Source organism: Somniosus microcephalus, chromosome 3 (genome assembly GCF_052327205.1).
Source record: "Somniosus microcephalus isolate GS21.2 chromosome 3, FLI_Smic_1.0, whole genome shotgun sequence".
In the NCBI taxonomy this organism is placed as follows: domain Eukaryota; kingdom Metazoa; phylum Chordata; class Chondrichthyes; order Squaliformes; family Somniosidae; genus Somniosus; species Somniosus microcephalus.
In genome coordinates this window covers 27,334,510-27,355,959 of record NC_140989.1, presented here as the reverse complement: position 1 = coordinate 27,355,959, position 21,450 = coordinate 27,334,510, and the positions used below count along the sequence as shown (strand labels likewise).

The following is a 21,450-nucleotide window of genomic DNA, read 5'->3' as shown; positions in this document are numbered from 1 at the left end:
CAGTCAGTTCAGTTCAGTTCAAATGCTTTATTGGCATGAAAGTTTACAGAGAACCATATTGCCAAAGCTTACATAGCAAAAAGGTACAGTTTTCCAACATTCTGTAGGTGTCAATCGATTTGACATTTGTTGGGTATATACAATATTACTTTTAAACAATATTAATTTTAAACAGTCTTTCTACTTCATTTGGTACGTTCAATATTAATTTTAAACAGTCTTACTTTTAAACAGTCCTCAGGTTGTGACATGTTGTTACATATTTAGCCCCAAGGTATGGTCTGTCTCCTTCTCCTAGGACTAATCTCAATTTTGACAGATCATCCAATTCCTTGAAATCTGGGGTTGTTTGGCTTAGCTTGTTGAATAATATGTTTCTTGATGTGTTGAATTTTTCGCATTTTAGGAGGAAATGCATTTCTGTTTCAACCTCGCCAGCCAGACATTGATCGCATATTCTATTCTCTCTAGGCTGCCAGGATTTCTTGTATCTGCCTTTTTCAATTTCCAGTTGGTGGTCGCTTAGTCTGTACCTGGTGAGGGTCTGTCTCTGTTTTGTGTCTCTGATGGTCGTGAGGTAGTCTGCCAGTTTATATTCTCTTTTTAGGGCCCGGTAACATTCTAATCTGCTTTGGTTTTCGGTTATTTTGTTCCAATGTTCCAGGTAGGTTTCTTTGCATTGTTTAATGATTTGGTTCACTCGGATTGGTGTTTGGACGGCTGTGTTGGTCTGGGGCTGGTCAGGGTCCGGCTGAGTACTTAGTTTCAGTAGCAGCTGACTCAGGGGACTCTTTTCTGGGTTTAGCTCTTGGGTCTGAAAGGCTTTGAAATGAAGGGTGTCTGGGGAGCTAGATTTGAGGTGATTTAGGAAGTTTAGTGCTCGTTTTTGGATGTTTATTATCAGTGGGTATCTGCCTAGTTCGGCTCTGCATGCATTTGTTGGCGTTTTTCTTTGGGTGCGAAGGATGCTTCGGCAGAATTCTGCATGTAGGGCTTCTATTGTGTGTTTTTCCCATTTAGTGTAGCTTTGGTGATTTAGCGGGCCCCATACTTCACTACCGTACAGTGCAATGGGCAGGATTATGCTGTCAAAAATTTTGAGCCAGATTTTGATTGGGATTTGGATGTTGTAGAATTTTCTTTTTATTGCATATAGGGCTCTTCGGGCTTTTTCTTTTAGTGCATTCACTGCTATGCTGAAGCTCCCTGATGCTGTAATAGTTAGACCAAGGTAGGTGTAGCTCATAGTGTGTCCTATAGTGGTATCACTGAGGGTAAACTGGTATTTGTTTTCCTGACATCTGGGTCTTTTCTGAAAAATCATGATGTTGGTTTTCTTTAGATTTACTGTTAGAGCCCAATTTTGGCAGTATTTGTCGAGTAGGTCTAGTTGTTGCTGTAATCCCTGTTCTGTGGGAGACAGCAGAACCAGGTCGTCCGCATAGAACAGGGACTTCACTTCTCCATCCAGGAGACGGAGACCTGGTGACTCGCTTTGCTCCAGCATGTCTGCTAATTCATTTATGTATATGTTGAACAGGGTCGGGCTCAAATTGCAGCCCTGCCGGACGCCTCTTCTCTGGGTGAAGAAATCGGTGCGTTTGTCTCCAATTTTGACCCCGCATTTGTTTTTCAGATACATTGATTTAATAAGGTCATAGACTTTGCCCCCTATTCCACACTGAAGAAGTTTATAATAGAGCCCTTCGTGCCATATAGAGTCAAAGGCTTTCTTGAAGTCGATGAAACAGGCGAATATTTTCCCATTTTTTGTTTGGTGTTTATGTTTTTCAATGAGGGTGTGAAGGGTATAGATATGGTCGGCGGTGCGGTGTTTTGGAAGAAAGCCTATTTGGTTTTTTCTGAGGATATTATGTTTGTTAAGAAAATCAAGTAATCTACTATTTAGAATACTGCAGAATAACTTCCCTAGACAACTGTTGACACAGATGCCGCGGTAGTTATTTGGGTCTGATTTGTTTCCACTTTTATATATGGGGGAGATTAGTCCTTGGCACCAGATATCGGGAAAACAGCCTGAGCGTAATATGATGTTGAATAGTTTGAGTATCGCACCCTGCATCTCCATATTGCTGAACTTTAGCATTTCATTTTTGATGTTGTCTGGGCCACAGGCTTTCTTTAGGTGGAGAGATTTTGTTTTTGTGGCCAGTTCTTTCCATGTGATTGGGGAGTCTAGAGGGTTTTGGTTGTCTTTAATTGTTGCTTCTAATGTGTGGAGTTTTTCTGTGACCTGATGTTGACTTGGGTTTGTTTTGTTTTTTGGGATGTCTTTGTAGAGGTTTTCAAAATGTGTTCTCCAGATGTCGCCATCTTGGATTGGTAATGCTTGCAATTGTGTTGTACTCAGGTTATTCCACATTTCCCAGAATTGTTTTGGATTGGTGGAGTTTTCAATTTCTTCGAGTATTTTGTGGGTATAGTTTTGTGTTTTGTTCCTAATGGTGTGTTTATATCTTTTGAGGGTTTCATTGTATCTAGTACGTAGGTCCGGATTGTTTGGTTGCCGATGCTTTTGGTTTGATATTTTTCTCAGTCTCTCTCTCCCTCCCCGCCCAGTCTCTCTCTCCCTCCCCGCCCAGTCTCTCTCTCCCTCCCCGCCCAGTCTCTCTCTCCCTCCCCGCCCAGTCTCTCTCTCCCTCCCCGCCCAGTCTCTCTCTCCCTCCCCGCCCAGTCTCTCTCCCTCTCCCCGCCCAGTCTCTCTCTCTCTCTCCCCGCCCAGTCTCTCTCTCCCTCCCCCCGCCCAGGCTCTCTCTCTCTCCCCGCCCAGTCTCTCTCTCCCTCCCCCCGCCCAGGCTCTCTCTCCCTCCCCCCGCCCAGGCTCTCTCTCTCTCCCCGCCCAGTCTCTCTCTCCCTCCCCGCCCAGTCACTCTCTCCCTCCCCGCCCAGTCCCTCTCTCCCTCCCCGCCCAGTCCCTCTCTCCCTCCCCGCCCAGTCCCTCTCTCCCTCCCCGCCCAGTCCCTCTCTCCCTCCCCGCCCAGTCTCTCTCTCTCTCCCCGCCCAGTGTCTCTCTCTCTCCCCGGCCAGTCTCTCTCTCCGCCCAGTCTCTCTCTCTCCCCGCCCAGTCTCTCTCTCTCTCCCTCCCCCAGTCTCTCTCTCTCTCCCCGCCCAGTCTCTTTCTCTCTCCCCGCCCAGTCTCTCTCTCCCTCCCCGCCCAGTCTCTCTCTCTCTCCCCGCCCAGTATCTCTCTCTCCCTCCCCCAGTCTCTCTCTCTCCCCGCCTAGTCTCTCTCTCTCCCCCCGCCCAGTCTCTCTCTCTCCCCCCGCCCAGTCTCTCTCTCTCCCCGCCCAGTCTCTCTCTCTCCCCCCGCCCAGTCTCTCTCTCTCTCCTCCCCCAGTCTCTCTCTCTCTCCCCGCCCAGTCTCTCTCTCCTCCCCAGTCTCTCTCTCCCTCCCCGCCCAGTCTCTCTCTCCCTCCCCGCCCAGTCTCTCTCTCTCTCCCCGCCCAGTCTCTCTCTCTCTCCCTCCCCGCCCAATCTCTCTCTCCCTTCCCGCCCAGTCTCTCTCTCTCCCAGCCCAGTCTCTCTCTCTCTCTCTCCCCCCCAGTCTCTCTCTCTCTCCCCGCCCAGTCTCTCTCTCTCTCCCTCCCCCAGTCTCTCTCTCCCTCCCCGCCCAGTCTCTCTCTCTCTCCCCGCCCAGTCTCTCTCTCTCTCCCCGCCCAGTCTCTCTCTCTCTCCCTCCCCCAGTCTCTCTCTCTCTCCCCGCCCAGTCTCTCTCTCTCCCCGCCCAGTCTCTCTCTCTCTCCCCGCCCAGTCTCTCTCTCCCCGCCCAGTCTCTCTCTCTCCCCGCCCAGTCTCTCTCTCTCTCCCCGCCCAGTCTCTCTCTCTCCCCGCCCAGTCTCTCTCTCTCTCCCCCCGCCCAGGCTCTCTCTCTCTCCCTCCCCCAGTCCCTCTCTCCCTCCCCGCCCAGTCTCTCTCTCTCTCCCTCCCTCCCCCAGTCTCTCTCTCTCCCCCCCTCCCCCAGTCTCTCTCTCTCCCCCCCTCCCCCAGTCTCTCTCTCTCCCCGCCCAGTCTCTCTCTCTCCCCGCCCAGTCTCTCTCTCTCTCTCCCTCCACCAGTCTCTCTCTCTCTCCCCGCCCAGTCTCTCTCTCTCTCCCCGCCCAGTCTCTCTCTCTTCCTCCTCCCCCAGTCTCTCTCTCCCCACCCAGTCTCTCTCTCCCTCCCCGCCCAGTCTCTTTCTCTCTCTCCCTCCCCCAGTCTCTCTCTCTCTCTCCCCGCCCAGTCTCTCTCTCTCTCCCCGCCCAGTCTCTCTCTCCCTCCCCGCCCAGTCTCTCTCTCCCCCCGCCCAGTCTCTCTCTCTCCCCCCCGCCCAGTCTCTCTCTCTCTCCCCGCCCAGTCTCTCTCTCTCTCCCCGCCCAGTCTCTCTCTCTCTCCCCGCCCAGTCTCTCTCTCCCTCCCCCAGTCTCTCTCTCTCCCCGCCCAGTCTCTCGCTCCCTCCCCCAGTCTCTCTCTCTCCCCGCCCAGTCTCTCGCTCCCTCCCCCAGTCTCTCTCTCCCTTCCCGCCCAGTCTCTCTCTCTCTCCCCGCCCAGTCTCTCTCTCCCCCGCCCAGTCTCTCTCTCCCCCCGCCCAGTCTCTCTCTCCCCCCGCCCAGTCTCTCTCTCTCCCCGCCCAGTCTCTCTCTCTCCCCGCCCAGTCTCTCTCTCCCTCCCTGCCCAGTCTCTCTCTCCTCCCCCAGTCTCTCTCTCCTCCCGCCCAGTCTCTCTCTCTCTCCCCGCCCAGTCTCCTCCCCCAGTCTCTCTCTCCTCCCGCCCAGTCTCTCTCTCTCTCCCCGCCCAGTCTCTCTCTCTCCCCGCCCAGTCTCTCTCTCCCTCCCCGCCCAGTCTCTCTCTCCTCCCCCAGTCTCTCTCTCTCCCCGCCCAGTCTCTCTCTCCTCCCCCAGTCTCTCTCTCCTCCCCCAGTCTCTCTCTCCTCCCCCAGTCTCTCTCTCTCTCCCCGCCCAGTCTCTCTCTCTCTCCCCGCCCAGTCTCTCTCTCTCTCCCCGCCCAGTCTCTCTCTCTCTCCCCGCCCAGTCTCTCTCTCCCTCCCTGCCCAGTCCCTCTCTCCCTCCCCGCCCAGTCTCTTTCTCCCTCCCCGCCCAGTCTCTCTCTCTCTACCTCCCCCAGTCTCTCTCTCTCCCCGCCCAGTCTCTCTCTCCCCGCCCAGTCTCTCTCCCTCCCCGCCCAGTCTCTCTCTCTCTCTCCCCGCCCAGTCTCTCTCTCCCCGCCCAGTCTCTCTCTCCCCGCCCAGTCTCTCTCTCCCCGCCCAGTCTCTCTCTCCCCGCCCAGTCTCTCTCTCCCCGCCCAGTCTCTCTCTCCCCGCCCAGTCTCTCTCTCCCCGCCCAGTCTCTCTCTCCCCGCCCAGTCTCTCTCTCCCCGCCCAGTCTCTCTCTCCCCGCCCAGTCTCTCTCTCTCTCCCCGCCCAGTCTCTCTCTCTCTCCCTCCCCGTCTCTCTCTCTCTCCCCGCCCAGTCTCTCTCTCCCTCCCCGCCCAGTCCCTCTCTCCCTCCCCGCCCAGTCTCTCTCTCCCTCCCCGCCCAGTCTCTCTCTCTCTCCCCGCCCAGTCTCTCTCTCCCTCCCCGCCCAGTCTCTCTCTTCCTCCCCGCCCAGTCTCTCTCTCTCTCCCCGCCCAGTCTCTCTCTCTCCCCGTCCAGTCTCTCTCTCTCTCTCTCTCTCTCTCCCTCCCCCAGTCTCTCTCTCTCTCCCCGCCCAGTCTCTCTCTCTCTCCCTCCCCCAGTCTCTCTCTCTCCCCCCGCCCAGTCTCTCTCTCCCTTCCCGCCCAGTCTCTCTCTCCCTTCCCGCCCAGACTCTCTCTCCCTCCCCCAGTCTCTCTCTCTCTCCCCGCCCAGTCTCTCTCTCTCTCTCTCCCCGCCCAGTCTCTCTCTCTCTCCCCGCCCAGTCTCTCTCTCTCTCCCTCCCCCAGTCTCTCTCTCCCTCCCCGCCCAGTCTCTCTCTCCCTTCCCGCCCAGTCTCTCTCTCTCCCCACCCAGTCTCTCTCTCTCTCCCCCAGTCTCTCTCTCTCTCCCCGCCCAGTCTCTCTCTCTCTCTCCCCGCCCAGTCTCTCTCTCTCTCTCCCCGCCCAGTCTCTCTCTCCCTCCCCGCCCAGTCTCTCTCTCCCTCCCCCAGTCTCTCTCTCTCTCCCCGCCCAGTCTCTCGCTCCCTCCCCCAGTCTCTCTCTCCCTTCCCGCCCAGTCTCTCTCTCTCTCGCCCAGTCTCTTGCTCCCTCCCCCAGTCTCTCTCTCCCTTCCCGCCCAGTCTCTCTCCCCGCCCAGTCTCTCTCTCTCCCCCCGCCCAGTCTCTCTCTCTCCCCCCGCCCAGTCTCTCTCTCCTCCCCCAGTCTCTCTCTCTCTCCTCCCCCAGTCTCTCTCTCTCTCCTCCCCCACTCTCTCTCTCTCTCCTCCCCCACTCTCTCTCTCCCCCCCAGTCTCTCTCTCCTCCCCCAGTCTCTCTCTCTCTCCCCGCCCAGTCTCTCTCTCTCTCCCCGCCCAGTCTCTCTCTCTCTCCCCGCCCAGTCTCTCTCTCTCTCCCCGCCCAGTCTCTCTCTCTCTCCCCGCCCAGTCTCTCTCTCTCTCCCCGCCCAGTCTCTCTCTCTCTCCCCGCCCAGTCTCTCTCTCTCTCCCCCCGCCCAGTCTCTCTCTCTCTCCCCGCCCAGTCTCTCTCTCCCTCCCCGCCCAGTCTCTCTCTCCCTCCCAGCCCAGTCTCTCTCTCTCTCCCCGCCCAGTCTCTCTCTCCCCGCCCAGTCTCTCTCTCCTTCCCCACCTAGTCTCCCTCCCTACCTAGTCTCCATTGAATTTTTGCTACAATGCAGTGTGATTGTTTTCAAAACAAACTGTTTGAAAAAAAAGCCAACTACCTGGGGACAAGTACTTCCCCTTACATAGCACTGTTCCTCGACAGCTACCTGCTCTCAACTAGGAAACCTTTGAGCTTTGGTTATTCTGGCTACATTCTTTCAGTGCATGAAGCTGCTGCTGTTTGGAATTTCTTTACCAGTTTCACTGGCAGGTACCATTGATGTTCAGTTACCATCCCCTTTCTCTACAGAATTAGGGTGGCTGTGCAGCGTTGCAATTCATGTCTGTGGCCCTGGGCTGGGGAAGCGAAAAATCAGCCAAGTTTCTTGCTCCCAGTTGCTCCCAGTGCTGGAAATACACTGTGAACAACTCACAACTATTCCATTGTGAACTTCTGACAAGGCAACAGCCTAATATAAAGATGAGGAAGACTATTGGGCTCATCAAGCTCATCCTTCCATCGATACTTACCCACCTGCCAGTAAAGCATCCAACTGCTTCTTTAATAACGCTCGAGGCTTTGCAACCATTACCCTACCAGGGAGACCATTTCATGTATGAATCGCTCTTGGCATAAAGAAGTGCTTTCTGAACTTGCCTTTTACCATTTTGTGCCGATGTCCTGGAGTCCTGGTTTAATTTGAAATAGTTGTTTTAAATATTTACGTAAATATTGCAGGTCAAAAACAACACTGCAAAAATATTTAACAGTACATTAGTTGTTTCTATATTATCAGGATGGACGGTACCAATCAGGGAAGGAAACCTGCCGTCCTTACCCGGTCTGGCCTATATCTGACTCCAGTCCATGGACTTGAGCACAAATATCTAGGCTGACACTCCCAGTGCAGTGCTGAGGGAGTGCTGCACTGTCGGAGGTGCCATCTTTCAGATGAGACATTAAATCGAGGCCCCATCTGTCCTCTCAGGAGGACATAAAAGATCCCATGGCACTTTTTCGAAGACAAGCAGGGGAGTTCACCCCGGTGTCCTGGCCAATATTTATCCCTCAATCAACATTACTAAAACAGATTATCTGATCATTATCGCATTGCTGTTTGTGGGAGCTTGCTGTGCGTAAATTGACTGCTGCGTTTCCTACATTACAACAGTGACTACACTTCAAAAGTACTTCATTGGCTGTGAAGCGCTTTGGGACGTCTGGTGGTTGTGAAAGATTATATATAAATGCAAGTCTTTCTTTTCTTTCACACCAATGTGGTTGACTCTTAACAAGCTCTTTGAAGTGACCTAGCAAGCCACTCAAGTTAGAAGGCGCCCCACCACCACCTTCTGAGGGATGGGCAATAAATGCCAGTCTGGCCAGTGATGCCCACATCCTCAGAACGAATTTAAAAACGTGGAAGTGTGTTAGTTTCCAAGTCAGCATTGTGGGGTCTAATACTGAGTGGTCAGCATTCTTCCATAAAACAGAAAAGTCTGCGTAGATTAAGAAAATATATAAAAATGACAGTCAGTTAAAGGATGAAAAAGTAACGTCCTACTCAAAATATTTCCATTACATCTCTGGATTATAATCAGGGCCGAGTTACAATGACCGAATAAATTCAATTTTGTTTTTATTAAATGGAATTCTGGGATGTTTACTGTTGTTTTGAGATCACATTCCAATCGTTTATAGCTATGCCCAGTTGTTTATGGTGACTGAATAAAGCAGGCTGTATTTTTATTGCGTTATTGGGTAATGGGATTTGCACTGGCGTTTAAGAACTCATATTCCGTCCATTATGCCATGAAAACCGCAAATGAATGGCCTTGATCAAAATGTGCAATCGTTTCTCCCTACCTGCAGCGTAATATAGATCAACAGGCAGCAAGCAGCAACAGCAGTGGGAAGCTCCAGAGGAAATAGCTCATCAGCAAAATCCTGTAAGCCAAAACATGCTAGAAATGTGCAGTAACGCAACTTCGTAACCTCCGACCCCTCTGTCAACCACAAGGTTTGTAAATCTGGAGTTCCTCCTGTAAATAAAAGATTTGGTTTAGGTTACCGCCCGCTTCAGCAAATGCAAACATACTTCGGTAAACAGCGCCTGCTGGTTTGGCTGATATAGCACCCTCGCAGTGCAACTAGACAGCTTTTAGTTAGCCATTTGGTCGCCTTATCTGAGGAAGGATGTTCTTGCCATGGAAGGAGTTCAACGAAGATTCACCAGGCTGATACCTGGGATGGCAGGAATGATGTATGAGGAGAGATTGGGTCGATTGGGCTTATACTCGCTGGAGTTTAGAAGAATGAGAGGGGATCTCATTGAAACTTATAAAATTCTGACAGGACTGGACAGACTAGATGCAGGAAGGATGTTCCCGATGGTCGGGGAGTCCAGAACCAGGGGTCACAGTCTAAGGATAAGGGGTAAGCCATTTAGGACAGAAATGAGGAGGAATTTCTTCACCCAGAGAGTGGTGAACCTGTGGAATTCTCTACCACACAAGGCAGTAGAGGCCAATTCATTAAATATATTCAAGAAGGAGTTGGATATATTTCTTAAGGCTAAAGGGATCAAGGGGTATGGGGAGAAGGCAGGGACACGGTACTGAATTTGGATGATCAGCCATGATCTCATTGAATGGCGGAGCAGGCTCGAGCGGTCGAATAGCCTACTCCTGCTCCTATCTTCTATGTTTCTATGTTAAGCTCCTGCATCGGGAATGATGATTCCCATCTCCTTAAATTAAGGAATGGCGTAAAACACAGATGGGAGCTCCCCTGGTGCCTCAGTCGGTAAAGTCAATGGCCCAGAATTTGTGATGGGTAGTAACAGCGAACGAACACTGTCATTACCACTTTTAAACGGACCGCAACTTCAGGATTTAGCGCATGCGTACTCTGACGTGGAAATCCTGAAGTTGCGGTCAGTCATTCACTGCTCCGACACTGACTGCGCTATATATTTTTTAAAAGTTCGTTCATCTTTATTTCAGGTTTACCTTTACCCCATGTGGGAGCCCCAATCTTTTTTTCGCTCTCTGTAACATTTTTAAAAATTAGAATAAAAAGGAGCTTATTCACCTCCTGGTTCCCAGTCCGTGAGAATTCTGCATTGTGATTGGCTGCTGAGACAGCTTGTTCACGTCACAGCAGCTGGCACTATGGATTCCCCATAGAAACATAGAAGATAGGAGCAGGAGTAGGCCATTCGGCCCCTCGAACCTGCTTCGCCATTCAATGAGATCATGGCTGATCATCCAAATTCAGTACCCGGTCCCTGCCTTCTCCCATATCCCTTGATCCCTTTAGCCTTAAGAAATATATCTAACTCCTTCTTGAATATATTTAATGAATTGGCCTCAACTGCCTTCTGTGGTAGAGAATTCCACAGGTTCACCACTCTCCGGGTGAAGAAATTCCTCCTCATCTCTGTCCTAAATGGCTTACCCCTTATCTTTAGACTGTGACCCCTGGTTCTGGACTCCCCGGCCATCGGGAACATCCTTCCTGCATCTAGTCTGTCTAGTCCTGTTAGAATTTTATAGTTGCAAAGAGATCCCCTCTCATTCTTCTAAACTCCAGCGAGTATAAGCCCAATCGACCCAATCTCTCCTCATACGTCATTCCTGCCATCCCAGGTATCAGTCTGGTGAATCTTCGCTGCACTCCCTCCATGGCAAGAACAGCCTTCCTCAGATAGCTTGCACTGATCGCAACTGAATGTCGGAAAAGCCAAAATTCTCACCACAGAGATCGCGAGATCTCTGTGGGAAGCTTACTTCAGGGCCAGCGATGAACATCTTTGCTTTGCCGCTGGCTGCAACTTGCAGGCCATTGTGTAGCTGACTCGCTTTGACCAGATAGCTATGGAAATTCCTGGTCTGTGTTAAGTTGCTGATCACAGCCGGATTGACAGTAGGACCACGAGTTAGCCTCAGCGCCCCTATTTTAGAGAGGGGAAAAACCATCCAGGGTTCCTGCTAACCTTTGCGCCTGTGCTGGAAAGTGCACACATGGTCTGCTTGTGAAGGCCCAATAGTCAAATGGAACAGAACTTTTCTAGCTAACACAGAGGTCAGTGACAAGGGCAACATCTTAAAAAGCTCTTTTTATTTGATAATTAGAGAACATATTCACCAGGAACATTCAAATGAAAACAGAATGCTGGAAATACACAGCAGGTCTGTCGGCATCTGTAAAAAGACGGGTTGGGGGTCAGCATGGGACCCTTGGGTTCTGTCCAAGGATCTCCGCCCAAAAAAGGTTAACCTTTTTGTTTTAAAAACCCACTCTCTTTCCAGAAGCTGTCAGACCTGCAGCTTACTTCCAGCATTTTCTGCTTTTATTTCAGGTTCCAGAAGTCGCAATGTTTCTTTTCATCTCAATTAGCAGGTTTCCCTCTAGAAACTGGGGAAAAGTTACAATGCATAGATTGTAATTAATATTGGGCTGGATATTCCGATCCCTACGGGTGGGTACGGGCTGTGTACCCACCCGTAGGGACATCGGAAATGCTGGTTTCAGGCATGCACCGCGCATGCGCTGGAAACCGGCATTTCCGATCTGTCAAGAAAGCTCTTGACAGATCCTCCGGCTGCCCTGGAGAAGGGCCTCTGTGGGTGGAGAGTTCCGCTTATTGGAGACCCTCCGCCCGCAGAAAACCCTTACAATTCTTGCGCCTGGTAAGGCCTGCTCTTATCAGGATAAGAGTTCAAAAAAGTTTTTAAAAAAAATTTCCCCCACTGATTTATCATTTAAAAATACTTTAAAGAAAAATACGTTTATTTTTAGCCCCGTTAAAAACTTTAATTATTTTTTTCAAAAATTTAAATTTTTGTTTAAAATAGTTAATTTATGTGATTTCAACTCATTTTAAAAATGTGATTTAAAAAAAAAATTATTTTTAGTTTTACGATGTTTTGGGGGTGATCTCCATTCATATATTTGACAGGTCTTCCTGTCAAATGTATGAAGGGAGATTCCCTTCTCTGATTGGCTCCCCATGGCCCACGTGATCCCAGGGACGCTGCGAACCGCCTGCGCCTCTGGGATACGTGGGCCCTGCGCACCAGCAGTTTGGAGAGGCCCAGGAACGGAACTCTGCACCTCCCGGTCTTGGCGCAGATTTTTCCAGATCGCAGCCCCTCCGCCTGCGGGAGGCCTGCGAACGGAAAATTTTGTGCTATTGTTGGAAATGCTATAGATTGGAATTATTGTTGGAAATGCTAAAAACTAAAATGATTTATTCCTTATTGAACATTCTCCCTCCCCCCGCCCCCGTTAAGATTTATGTGCACATCAAGTTAAGTGACACCAGTGCTGGGAAACGGAACACTTCTCTAGATTCTGCAGTCAGTGTTGGTATCAAGCATTCCCAGGTCAGGTGTCAGATATCCCTCAACCAATGCCACTAAAACAGATCAACTGATCATTTATCTCCTTGCTGTTTGTGGGATCTTACTGTGTGCACATTGGCTGCCACGTTTCCCTCGATTGCAACAGTGGCTGCAGTTCAAAAGCACTTTGTTGGTTGTAAAATACGTTGTGCTGTCCTGAGGACATGAAAGGGGCTATTACCAATGCAAGCTCTTTCTATGGGTTTGCTAAATTTGTCGAAACGCAAAAAATGTGATGAGGGCGATACCTGGTAGCTCTGGTGGTAAAGCTGGCACGAGATCTGGCTGCTGGAGCAGGTTACCCGGGTATACAAACCACTCCTTTACTGTTGGACACAATCTGGCTGCATCAGGTTGGGCATCTAGACACAAAGAATTTCAAATCGGATTATCAGCTGTCTCAGGATGCCCTCTTTTAGTTTTTTGCAAAATGCTGAACACATCTTCATAGAATTTTACAGTGTGGAAGGAAGCCATCCGGCCGGCCTCCCACCCTCCATAAACTTGAGCTCATTCAAAACTCTGCTGCTCGTATCCTAGCTCGCACCAAGTCCCGTTCGCCCATCACCCCTGTGCTCGCTGACCTACACTGGCTCCTGGTCTGACAACGCCTCAATTTTAAAATACACATCCCTGTTTTCAAATCCCTCCATGGCCTCGCCCCTCCCTATCTCTGTAACCTCCTCCAGCCCTACAAGCCTTGGAGATCTCTGCGCTCCTCCAATTCTGGCATCTTGCGCATCCCCAATTTTAAATCGCTCCATCACTGGCGGCCGTGTCTTCAATAATAAAAATAACAACAGAAAATGCTGGAAATACTCAGCAGGCCAGGCAGCATCCGTGGAGAGAGAGAAACAGAGTTAACGTTTCAGGTCTGGGACCCTTCATCAGATAAAGATTCTGATGAAGGGTCCCAGACCTGAAACATTAACTCTGTTTCTCTCTCCACAGATGCTGCCTGGCCTGCTGAGTATTTCCAGCATTTTCTGTTGTTATTTCAGATTTCCAGCATCCGCAGTATTTTTCTATTATATGACCGTGTCTTCAGCTGCCTTGGCCCTAAGCTCTGGAATTCCCCCTCGAAACCTCTCCGCTTCTCTTTCCCCCTTTAAGATGCTCCTTAAAACCTACTTCTTTGACCAAGCTTTTGGTCATCTGTCCTGATATCTCCTTCTGTGGCTCGGTGCTAACGCTCTTGTTAAGCGCCAGGGACGTTTTGCTACGTTAAAGGCGCTATATAAATGTTGTTGTTGCTTCCGTGCTGTATGGTTGTATGATTCTAAGAATGGCCATTTGGGCGAGGAACCAGAGGGTGCATGGTGTCCACGGAACTTACAAGACGTAGAGGAGGGGAGAAGTGTGGGAAAAATAAATGATAAAAATACAACACACCACTGACTTTTCACACAGCTCTTGCAGTATGCAGATACATTTTACAACAATTTGTACGTGGTTTTGTAGAAGAGCGGTGCACAAAGACCGGACTTCCATATGCAAACCTGGCAATTTGTACTGGCTGGGCAAGGTAAGAAATAAAAAAAGATACAGCACCCCAACAAGCATAACTCTATGCTTCAAACCACTAAGTACAGCGGGGTTATTTAGATTCTGAGCATTTATTTCTGTGGTTTTTTCAGTGGTCTATTTAAATGAGCAAGTGCTTATGACATCAGGGGAACTGGCATGGTGGGATTGTGTGAGAAAAGCAAACTAATCTCAGCTCTCCTGATGTCTCAAATGATAAAACTGACCCCATTTAATGACCAAATTCCCCTAAGAACTGCACGTGGAAGATTCGTCCCACAGTTATTAACCTGAAGGTTCAAGTTGATGTGAGTGTGTATGATAATTCGACATCCTCGCATTGTCAGGTTTAGTAACTCCACCAGGTTCACTGAGGCGGTTATCAGCACTCGATTATCAGCAGGAATAAAAACAAGTATGCTAATGATCAAAAGCTCGCTACCGTACATGAAACAGTGTCATCTGCCATTAGAACAAGCTAAGCATCGACAGGAATCCCTACTTGGTCCAGCTGCTAGAAGAATGCCATAAATGGACTGTCGAGCAGGTCGGTAAACGATAGCTTGTCCAGGAAGTTCAGCGTCCAACTCGTCTTCCAGAGTGTTGCTGCACTCTACCTCCCCAGCATTCAGGACGTTGTAAATTGTGTAGCTTTCTGCTTTGATGTGCTGCTCCCTTGCAACCTTTTTAAATTAAAAAAAAAATCATCAGAATATAGATTTAAGGAGAATACTATTTTTAAAATAAAATTCATTCTCGGGGTGTGGGCGTCGCTGGCTAGACCAGCATTTATTGCCCATCCCTAGTTGCCCTTGAGAAGGTGGTGGTGAGCTGCCATCTTGAACCGCTACAGGCCGCGTGGTGAAGGCGCTCCCACGGTGCGGTTAGGGAGGGAGTTCCAGGATTTTGACCCAGCGTCGATGAAGGAACGGCCGATAAATGTCCAAGTCAGGATGGTGTGTGACTTGGAAGTGATGATGTTCCCGTGCTCCTGCTACCCTTGTCCTTCTAGATGCTGGAGATGTCGGGTTTGGGAGGTGGGCTAGCGGACACTCTTAGTGGACACCCTTCAGGGATTCAATAATGATCTAAGCGGGGTGGTTTATAAATTGTTCCCTTCTACAATCCAGAAAAGCGAGTTCGTTTTAACATAAGAGTTATGAGGGAAGAAATCTTTGGGTCACTCTATTTAGTGACATCTCAAATTTATTCATAAAGATTTCATGTGGCTGGTGTTTCTGGCGAAATCTTTTAAAATGTTTTTATGATTTCACTGGAAAAATTGATGACTCAGGAAGAGGAAAAGACTTTACGGTCCAAACAAGCCTGCTCCTTTTTATAAATCAACCCTACCTGCCTGCTTGCTCCTCATACCCCGTCTCTTTTTGCAGTTAAGGCGAGGGATAAAGGAAAGGAAAGAATCTGTATTTATATAGCGTATTTCACGGCCTCAGGACATCCCAAAGCCCTTTACAGCCAATTACGTACTCTTGAAGTGTAGTCACTGTAGGGAAACATAGCACAGCAAGATCCCACAATACATGACCACATAATCTGTTTTCAGTGATGTTGGCTGAGGAATAAATAACTACTCCCCCAGTTCTGCATTGAAGCGTCAGCCTAGATTACGTGCGCGCACAAGTCTCTAGAGTGAGGCTTCAACCCATGAACTTCTGACTCAGGAGGGGAGAGTGCTGCGATTGAGCTAAAGTTGACAACTTAAGGTGCACACGCTAATAAATGCGAACTGAAGGGCTGCAATGAAGCTCTGCATTTCTTACACTGGGCACCAACAATACAAAGAAACATTACTGATTCAGCGCACTTCATCACATATTTGTATAACAATGATAGATACAAGATCCCAACCTACAAATGCAATTTACTTCTAAATCAAGCAATTTAAACATGAAAATCAATTGACAAAATCATGTTGGCCAACCAACTAATACTGTTACTGCCCTCTGAGGGACATTGGTTACTAATGGCCTATTTGAATGAACCATTCCTTTTAAATCACCGTGCTCTGTTTGACTCCATGGAAAATATTCTTCCAGCGGCAGCTCATTCCAGGTTTTATGCCCAATGCACAGATTCGATTAGACAGCGGATTCGATTAGACAGCGGCTTTTCCGAAGTCCAGCTTCAAATCCTGCCCACTCGCCACTGCCTGCTGGCTGTAAGGTGAGTTTGAACAGTTCCTAATGGGTCAAGTGAGTTTGAACAGTTCCTCGTGAGTGTGGGTCCGCTAATTTGGCAATCTCACTCAGAGGGGGTGGGAAATGGAAAATGGCACGTGGTTGGGTTGCTCGTCTGAGGCACATTGTTGAGGGAACTTACTTTGCTCTGCCTGATCTGGGAGTGCTTGATGCCAACATTAGGTGCCCAAAATGGATGGTGTTCTGCTTCTCAGTCTCTGACATCCCTTTCTTTGCACATAAAAATTCTAATTAAAAAAGTCATTAAAAAAAACCTACCTGAAAGGAAGGTGATCTTGATTTTTTTTAAATGAAAGAGAAAGAGACAGAAAAACAACCTCAGAATTTAAAGGGCACATATATTGTTGACGTTATCCTTCTGAAAGTGAAGGACGACATATCGGGAATAGAACATCCTTCCACATCTTGCACCCAGTCCTCCCAGCTCACACATACCAGAGTTATATATAGATCTATGTCTCCGCACTGCCTGCCAGTTTGCTAATGTTCAAACCCCAGTGGACGAAGTTGTTCTGCACCAATGCAACATTTCCACTTCCCACATGAACCATCCTCGTCAAATAGGCATTTTGACCATAATTTTCAAATCTGTTAACAGGATGTGGGCAAGGCTGCATATATTTCCCATCCCTAGCTGATCCCTACATGGTAGTGGTGGGCCCTCTCTTTCATCCACTGCAGTTCCTTGTGGTGATGGTGCACCCATGGTCGTGTGAAGGAGGGAATTACTCAGGATTCTGACCCAGCGACAATGGAAGAATGGTGATACATGTCCAAGTTGAGGATTGTGTGCGACTTTGAAGGGAACTTGGAGGTTGTGGAGTTCCCACAACATTGCTGCTCTTGACCTTCTCAAGGGTAGAGGTCGTGGAGCTGGGAGCTAATATCGAAGTAATGTTGGCGAGCTGCTGCACTGTCGGAGGCGCCATCTTTCGGATGGGATGTTAAACCAAGGTCCCTGTCTGCCCTCTCAGGTGGATGGAAAAGATCTCATGGCACTAATCGAAGAACAGGGGAGTTTTCCCTGGTATCCCAGCCAATATTTATCCCTCAACCAACACCACTAAAATAGATTATCTGACTTTACCTCATTGCAGTTTGTGGGAGCTTGCTGTGCGCAAATTGGCTGCCACGTTTCTCTACATTACAACAGTGACTACACTTCAAAAGTACTTCATTGGCTGTATAGCGCTCCTAAGGTCGTGAAAGGCGCTATATAAATGAAAGAGGGTGGATATTGAGTCAATTGTGCCAAAATAAGGCCAGTTTGTACTGTGGACTATCAGCCAGTTTGTACTGTGGACTATCAGCCAGTTTGTACTGTGGACTATCAGCCAGTTTGTACTGTGGACTATCAGCCAGGTTGTACTGTGGACTATCAGCCAGGTTGTATTGTGAACTATCAGCCAGGTTGTACTGTGGACTATCAGCCAGGTTGTACTGTGGACTATCAGCCAGGTTGTACTGTGGACTATCAGCCAGTTTGTATTGTGAACTATCAGCCAGGTTGTACTGTGGACTATCAGCCAGTTTGTACTGTGGACTATCAGCCAGTTTGTACTGTGGACTATCAGCCAGTTTGTACTGTGGACAAAGGAAGATGGTTGTGGTGGTTGAAGGTCAATCATCACAGTCCCAGGACATCGCTGCAGGAGTTCCTCAGGGCAGTGTCCTAGGCCCAACCATCTTCAGCTGCTTCATCAATGACCTTCCCTCCAACATAAGGTCAGAAATGGGGATGTTCGCTGATGACTGCACAATGTTCAGCGCCATTCACAACTCCTCAGATAATGAAGCAGTCCATGCCCGCATGCAACAAGACCTGGACGACATTCAGACTTGGGCTGATAAGTGGCAGGTAACATTCGCGCCACAGAAGTGCCAGACAATGACTATCTCCAACAAGCGAGAGTCTAACCACCTCCCCTTGACATTCAATGGCATTACCATCACCGAATCCCCCACTATCAACATCCTGGGGGGGTCACCATTAACCAGAAACTTAACTGGACCAGCCACATAAATACTGTGGCAACAAGAGCAGGCCAGAGGCTGGGTATTTTGCGGCGAGTGTCTCACCTCCTGACTCCCCAAAGCCTTTCCATCATCTACAAGGCACAAGTAAGGAGTGTGATGGAATACTCTCCACTTGCCTGGATGAGTGCAGCTCCAACAACACTCAAGAAGCTCGACACCATCCAGGACAAAGCAGCCTGCTTGATTGGCACCCCATCCATCACCTTAAACATTCACTCCCTCCACCACCGGCGTACCGTGGCCGCAGTGTGTACCATCTACAAGATGCACTGCAGCAACTCGCCAAGGCTTCTTCGGCAGCACCTCCCAAACCCGCGACCTCTTCCACCTAGAAGGACGAGGGCAGCAGGCACATGGGAGCACCACCAGCTCCAAGTTCCCCTCCAAGTCACACACCATCCTGACTTGGAAATATATCACCGATCCTTCATCGTCGCTGGGTCAAAATCCTGGAACTCCCTCCCTAACAGCACGGTGGGAGTACCTTCACCACACGGACTGCAGCGGTTCAAGGCGGCGGCTCACCACCACCTTCTCAAGGGCAATTAGGGATGGGCAATAAATGCCGGCCTTGCCAGCGACACCCACATCCCATAAACGAATAAAAAAAACCTATCAGCCAGTAACAACAGGGTTGCAACTGCCGAACTTATTTCAGTTAGAACGAGCAGAGGCGACACCCATCCCTTGACTTTGAGCTGGATACAAACCCGGGTCCCAGAGGTGAAAGGGCCTGGTTCTAATTAACACTTTGAAACTAAGGCACTGTTCGTTAAATATGTTCCTCAGCTCACTAGCTTTTCTTGTTCCTCAAGTAAGTCACAAAAACAGTTTGTATTTCCTAATACATTGGGCACTTGTCACTTGAATACTTTAGGTACTTCCAGCACAGTTTCCATCAACTCATTCCATTAAGCATACGTTACCTACCTTACTAGTCAAATACGCACCTGCAAAATCTTTTGGTCCGGGTACATGACATTTACACGATGGCCTGTCACGGGAGATGTTTTATTCTGAGGAAGCCACGGTGAATACTGCCCAGGAAGTATGTAGGATTGCACTCCCACTTCCAGCAAGCTTTCAACTGAGTGGCGTTGCATATTTCTTTCCACCTTTCTCAGTGTGTCGTGCGTACGGGCCATGCCGGAGATGTAATGTGCCACTGCCGCGACCACCTCCTTCCTCTGCCTCGCACTTGGGCCGCTTGGGGAGTACCCAGCCAGGCACTGGCGCTTCAGTCCTTCCACCACGTCTTCGTGCACCACGTCGTTGCCGAGGAGACAGGCCAAAAGCGGCAAGTCCGTCATCTGCAGGCTGAGGGAGTGGCAGAGACTCTCTCGGCAGTACATGGCAGTGGCCAGCTTGTCCAGACGCAGCTTGCTAACGGAAAGGTACGGCGCAGTGTCGAAAATGAGGTAGTCTGTGTCCTGACCCAGGATCGCCATGCAGCCATTTAAACTGGCATAGCTGGCTACTTCATAATCTGCCTCCTGTAGGGAGCACATGGTGTCTAAGCCCATGGATTTCACAGCAAAGCGAGTGAATGTGGCCAGCCCAGATGGAATGAAGAACATGTCTCTTTCTGGTTGGCAGGCCTTTGCTTTTATATACTGGAAGATCTTTGCTATCTCTCGGTTGTTCCTCAGGCGCCGCTTGACCCATTCATCCCTTTTCTTCTGTTCTATTACCCCATCAAAGAAAAACACCAGCCCGATGCCGGCCGCTGAAAAAGCAGCCACAAAGGCTTTCAGGCTCTGCAGGTACTCGCGCCACTGCCCGCCGTGCACCCAGGCCTGTGGGGTGTACCAGTATCGCAGACATGCCATGGCGTCCACCACCACAATGGGGGAACGTCCAGGGTGGGAGCGCCGGTGCTGCTCTGCCATCTCCTTCAAATCCACCTGCACGCTCGAAGCTGGGCAGACGTGATCCACGAACCGCTGGAGACCCTTCACACCCATTGCCGAGGTCAGTTAATAATCCCAGCAAATAGCTTTGGAAGGCTGGAGAGAAGGGAAGGAAAATATCCGACAATCAAATATAAAGAAAGAAAACTTGCATTCGCGTCGCACCTTTCAGATCCCAAAGTGCTTCACAGCCAATGAATTACATTCGAAGCCCAGTCATTGTTGTTTTGTAGGCAAATGTGCAGCAGCCAATGCGCGCAGAGCAAGACCCCACAAATAGCAGAGATGAATGACCTGCTTTTCCGGTGTTAGCTGAGGGATGAGTGTTAATCCACACGCGAGGAGAACTGCCCGACTCTTTGAAAAAATGCCATGGGATCTTTTACGTCTTCGGGGGGGGGGGGGGGCGGCGGCTGGGCTCGCTTCAATGGCTCATCCGAAATACCGCACCTCTGCCAATGCGGCACCCCCTCAGTACTGCACTGACGGATCAGCCTAGATTGTGTTCTCAAACCCGGCAGTGGGGTTTCAACCCACAACCGTCTGACTCGGAGATGAGAGTGTTACCAGTGAACTGAGCTGACTTCAACTTCCCAAAGAATAACTCTATATCCTGGAAAATGTACCGGCTTAGAAATTGGCTAGTGTGCAGGCCCAGGGATCGACCCATGCGAACTGGGCCCAGGGATTGATCAGGACAGGGAGTTTGGCGATTGGGACAGTGCTGAGTGGGTGTAGGCAGTGGTCCAACGAGCTGCAGTGGAGCCGGGAGGAGCACCCCTGCTCCACCCACCCATAATCAGGCAAGTATATTTTACAAATCTTACTTTTTCCATGTGGCCGCCTGCAACAGTCCCTTTGCACTGCTTAGGCCGTGTGTAGAATGATAGAATTATACAGCACACAAGGCCATTCGGCCCATTGTGCCTGTGCCGGGTCTTTGATAGAGCTTTTCAATTAATCCCACTCCCCTGCTCTTTCCCCATAACTCTGTAAATGTTTCCCCTTCAAGTATTTATCCAATTCTTTTTTGAATGTTACTATTGAATCTGCGTCCACCACTCTTTCAGGCAGCGCATTCCAGATCCCAACAAGGTGTAGACAACGCTTTACTGCATGCAGCCAGTCAGGGCAAACCAATTTGGTTAAGGGAGTATGAAAGAGGCGTTAATGCAAAGGGTCCAACGCCTGCTTCAGGCGTGGGCCTTGGACGACTCGACACCTACACCAATATGGGAAGTGCTTCCACCTCAGCAAGAGTGCGCGCATACCATCCGCCATATTGAATGCTTTTGCGCCAGTTTTACGCCTGTAAAAGGGGCGCATTGTCATCGAATTTCTAGGCCACTGTGTTGTGACAGTATATGTCCTCTATCCGCTATTTTATTTGCTTATTTCAGATGAACATGTTAAGTGTCCATACCTTTTTGTGCAACAAGTAATTTTAAGGCCTATCTTTTGCAACAACTGCAATTCGGAATAGCCACACTGTGCAGATTCCGAATACTGGAATTCCTAAACATTCGGTATCTGTAACATCAATTCATGATGTGATGTACCTAGAGCGTGACTATATAGTTAGATCTCGGGCACGCTTCTAGCATAAGGTCTCGTACATTAATTG

At 49.6% G+C, this 21,450-nt stretch overlaps 1 protein-coding gene across 6 annotated transcripts in view; it reads right to left on the bottom strand.

Annotated features, from left to right (window-relative positions):
• fam120b (family with sequence similarity 120 member B) overlaps positions 1-21,450 on the bottom strand; it is a 107,545-nt gene that overhangs the window by 70,484 nt on the left and 15,611 nt on the right. For all 6 annotated transcript variants that reach the window (XM_085979639.1, XM_085979666.1, XM_085979676.1 and 3 more), the window contains exons 2-5: positions 18,867-19,922; positions 14,163-14,343; positions 12,385-12,498; positions 8,595-8,770 (exon numbers count right to left, since the gene is read on the bottom strand). In XM_085979639.1, the coding sequence (XP_085835765.1) occupies positions 8,595-8,770; positions 12,385-12,498; positions 14,163-14,343; positions 18,867-19,880 (1,485 nt within the window). In that variant the 5' untranslated portion in view covers positions 19,881-19,922. The remainder of the gene's footprint in view (positions 1-8,594; positions 8,771-12,384; positions 12,499-14,162; positions 14,344-18,866; positions 19,923-21,450) is intronic.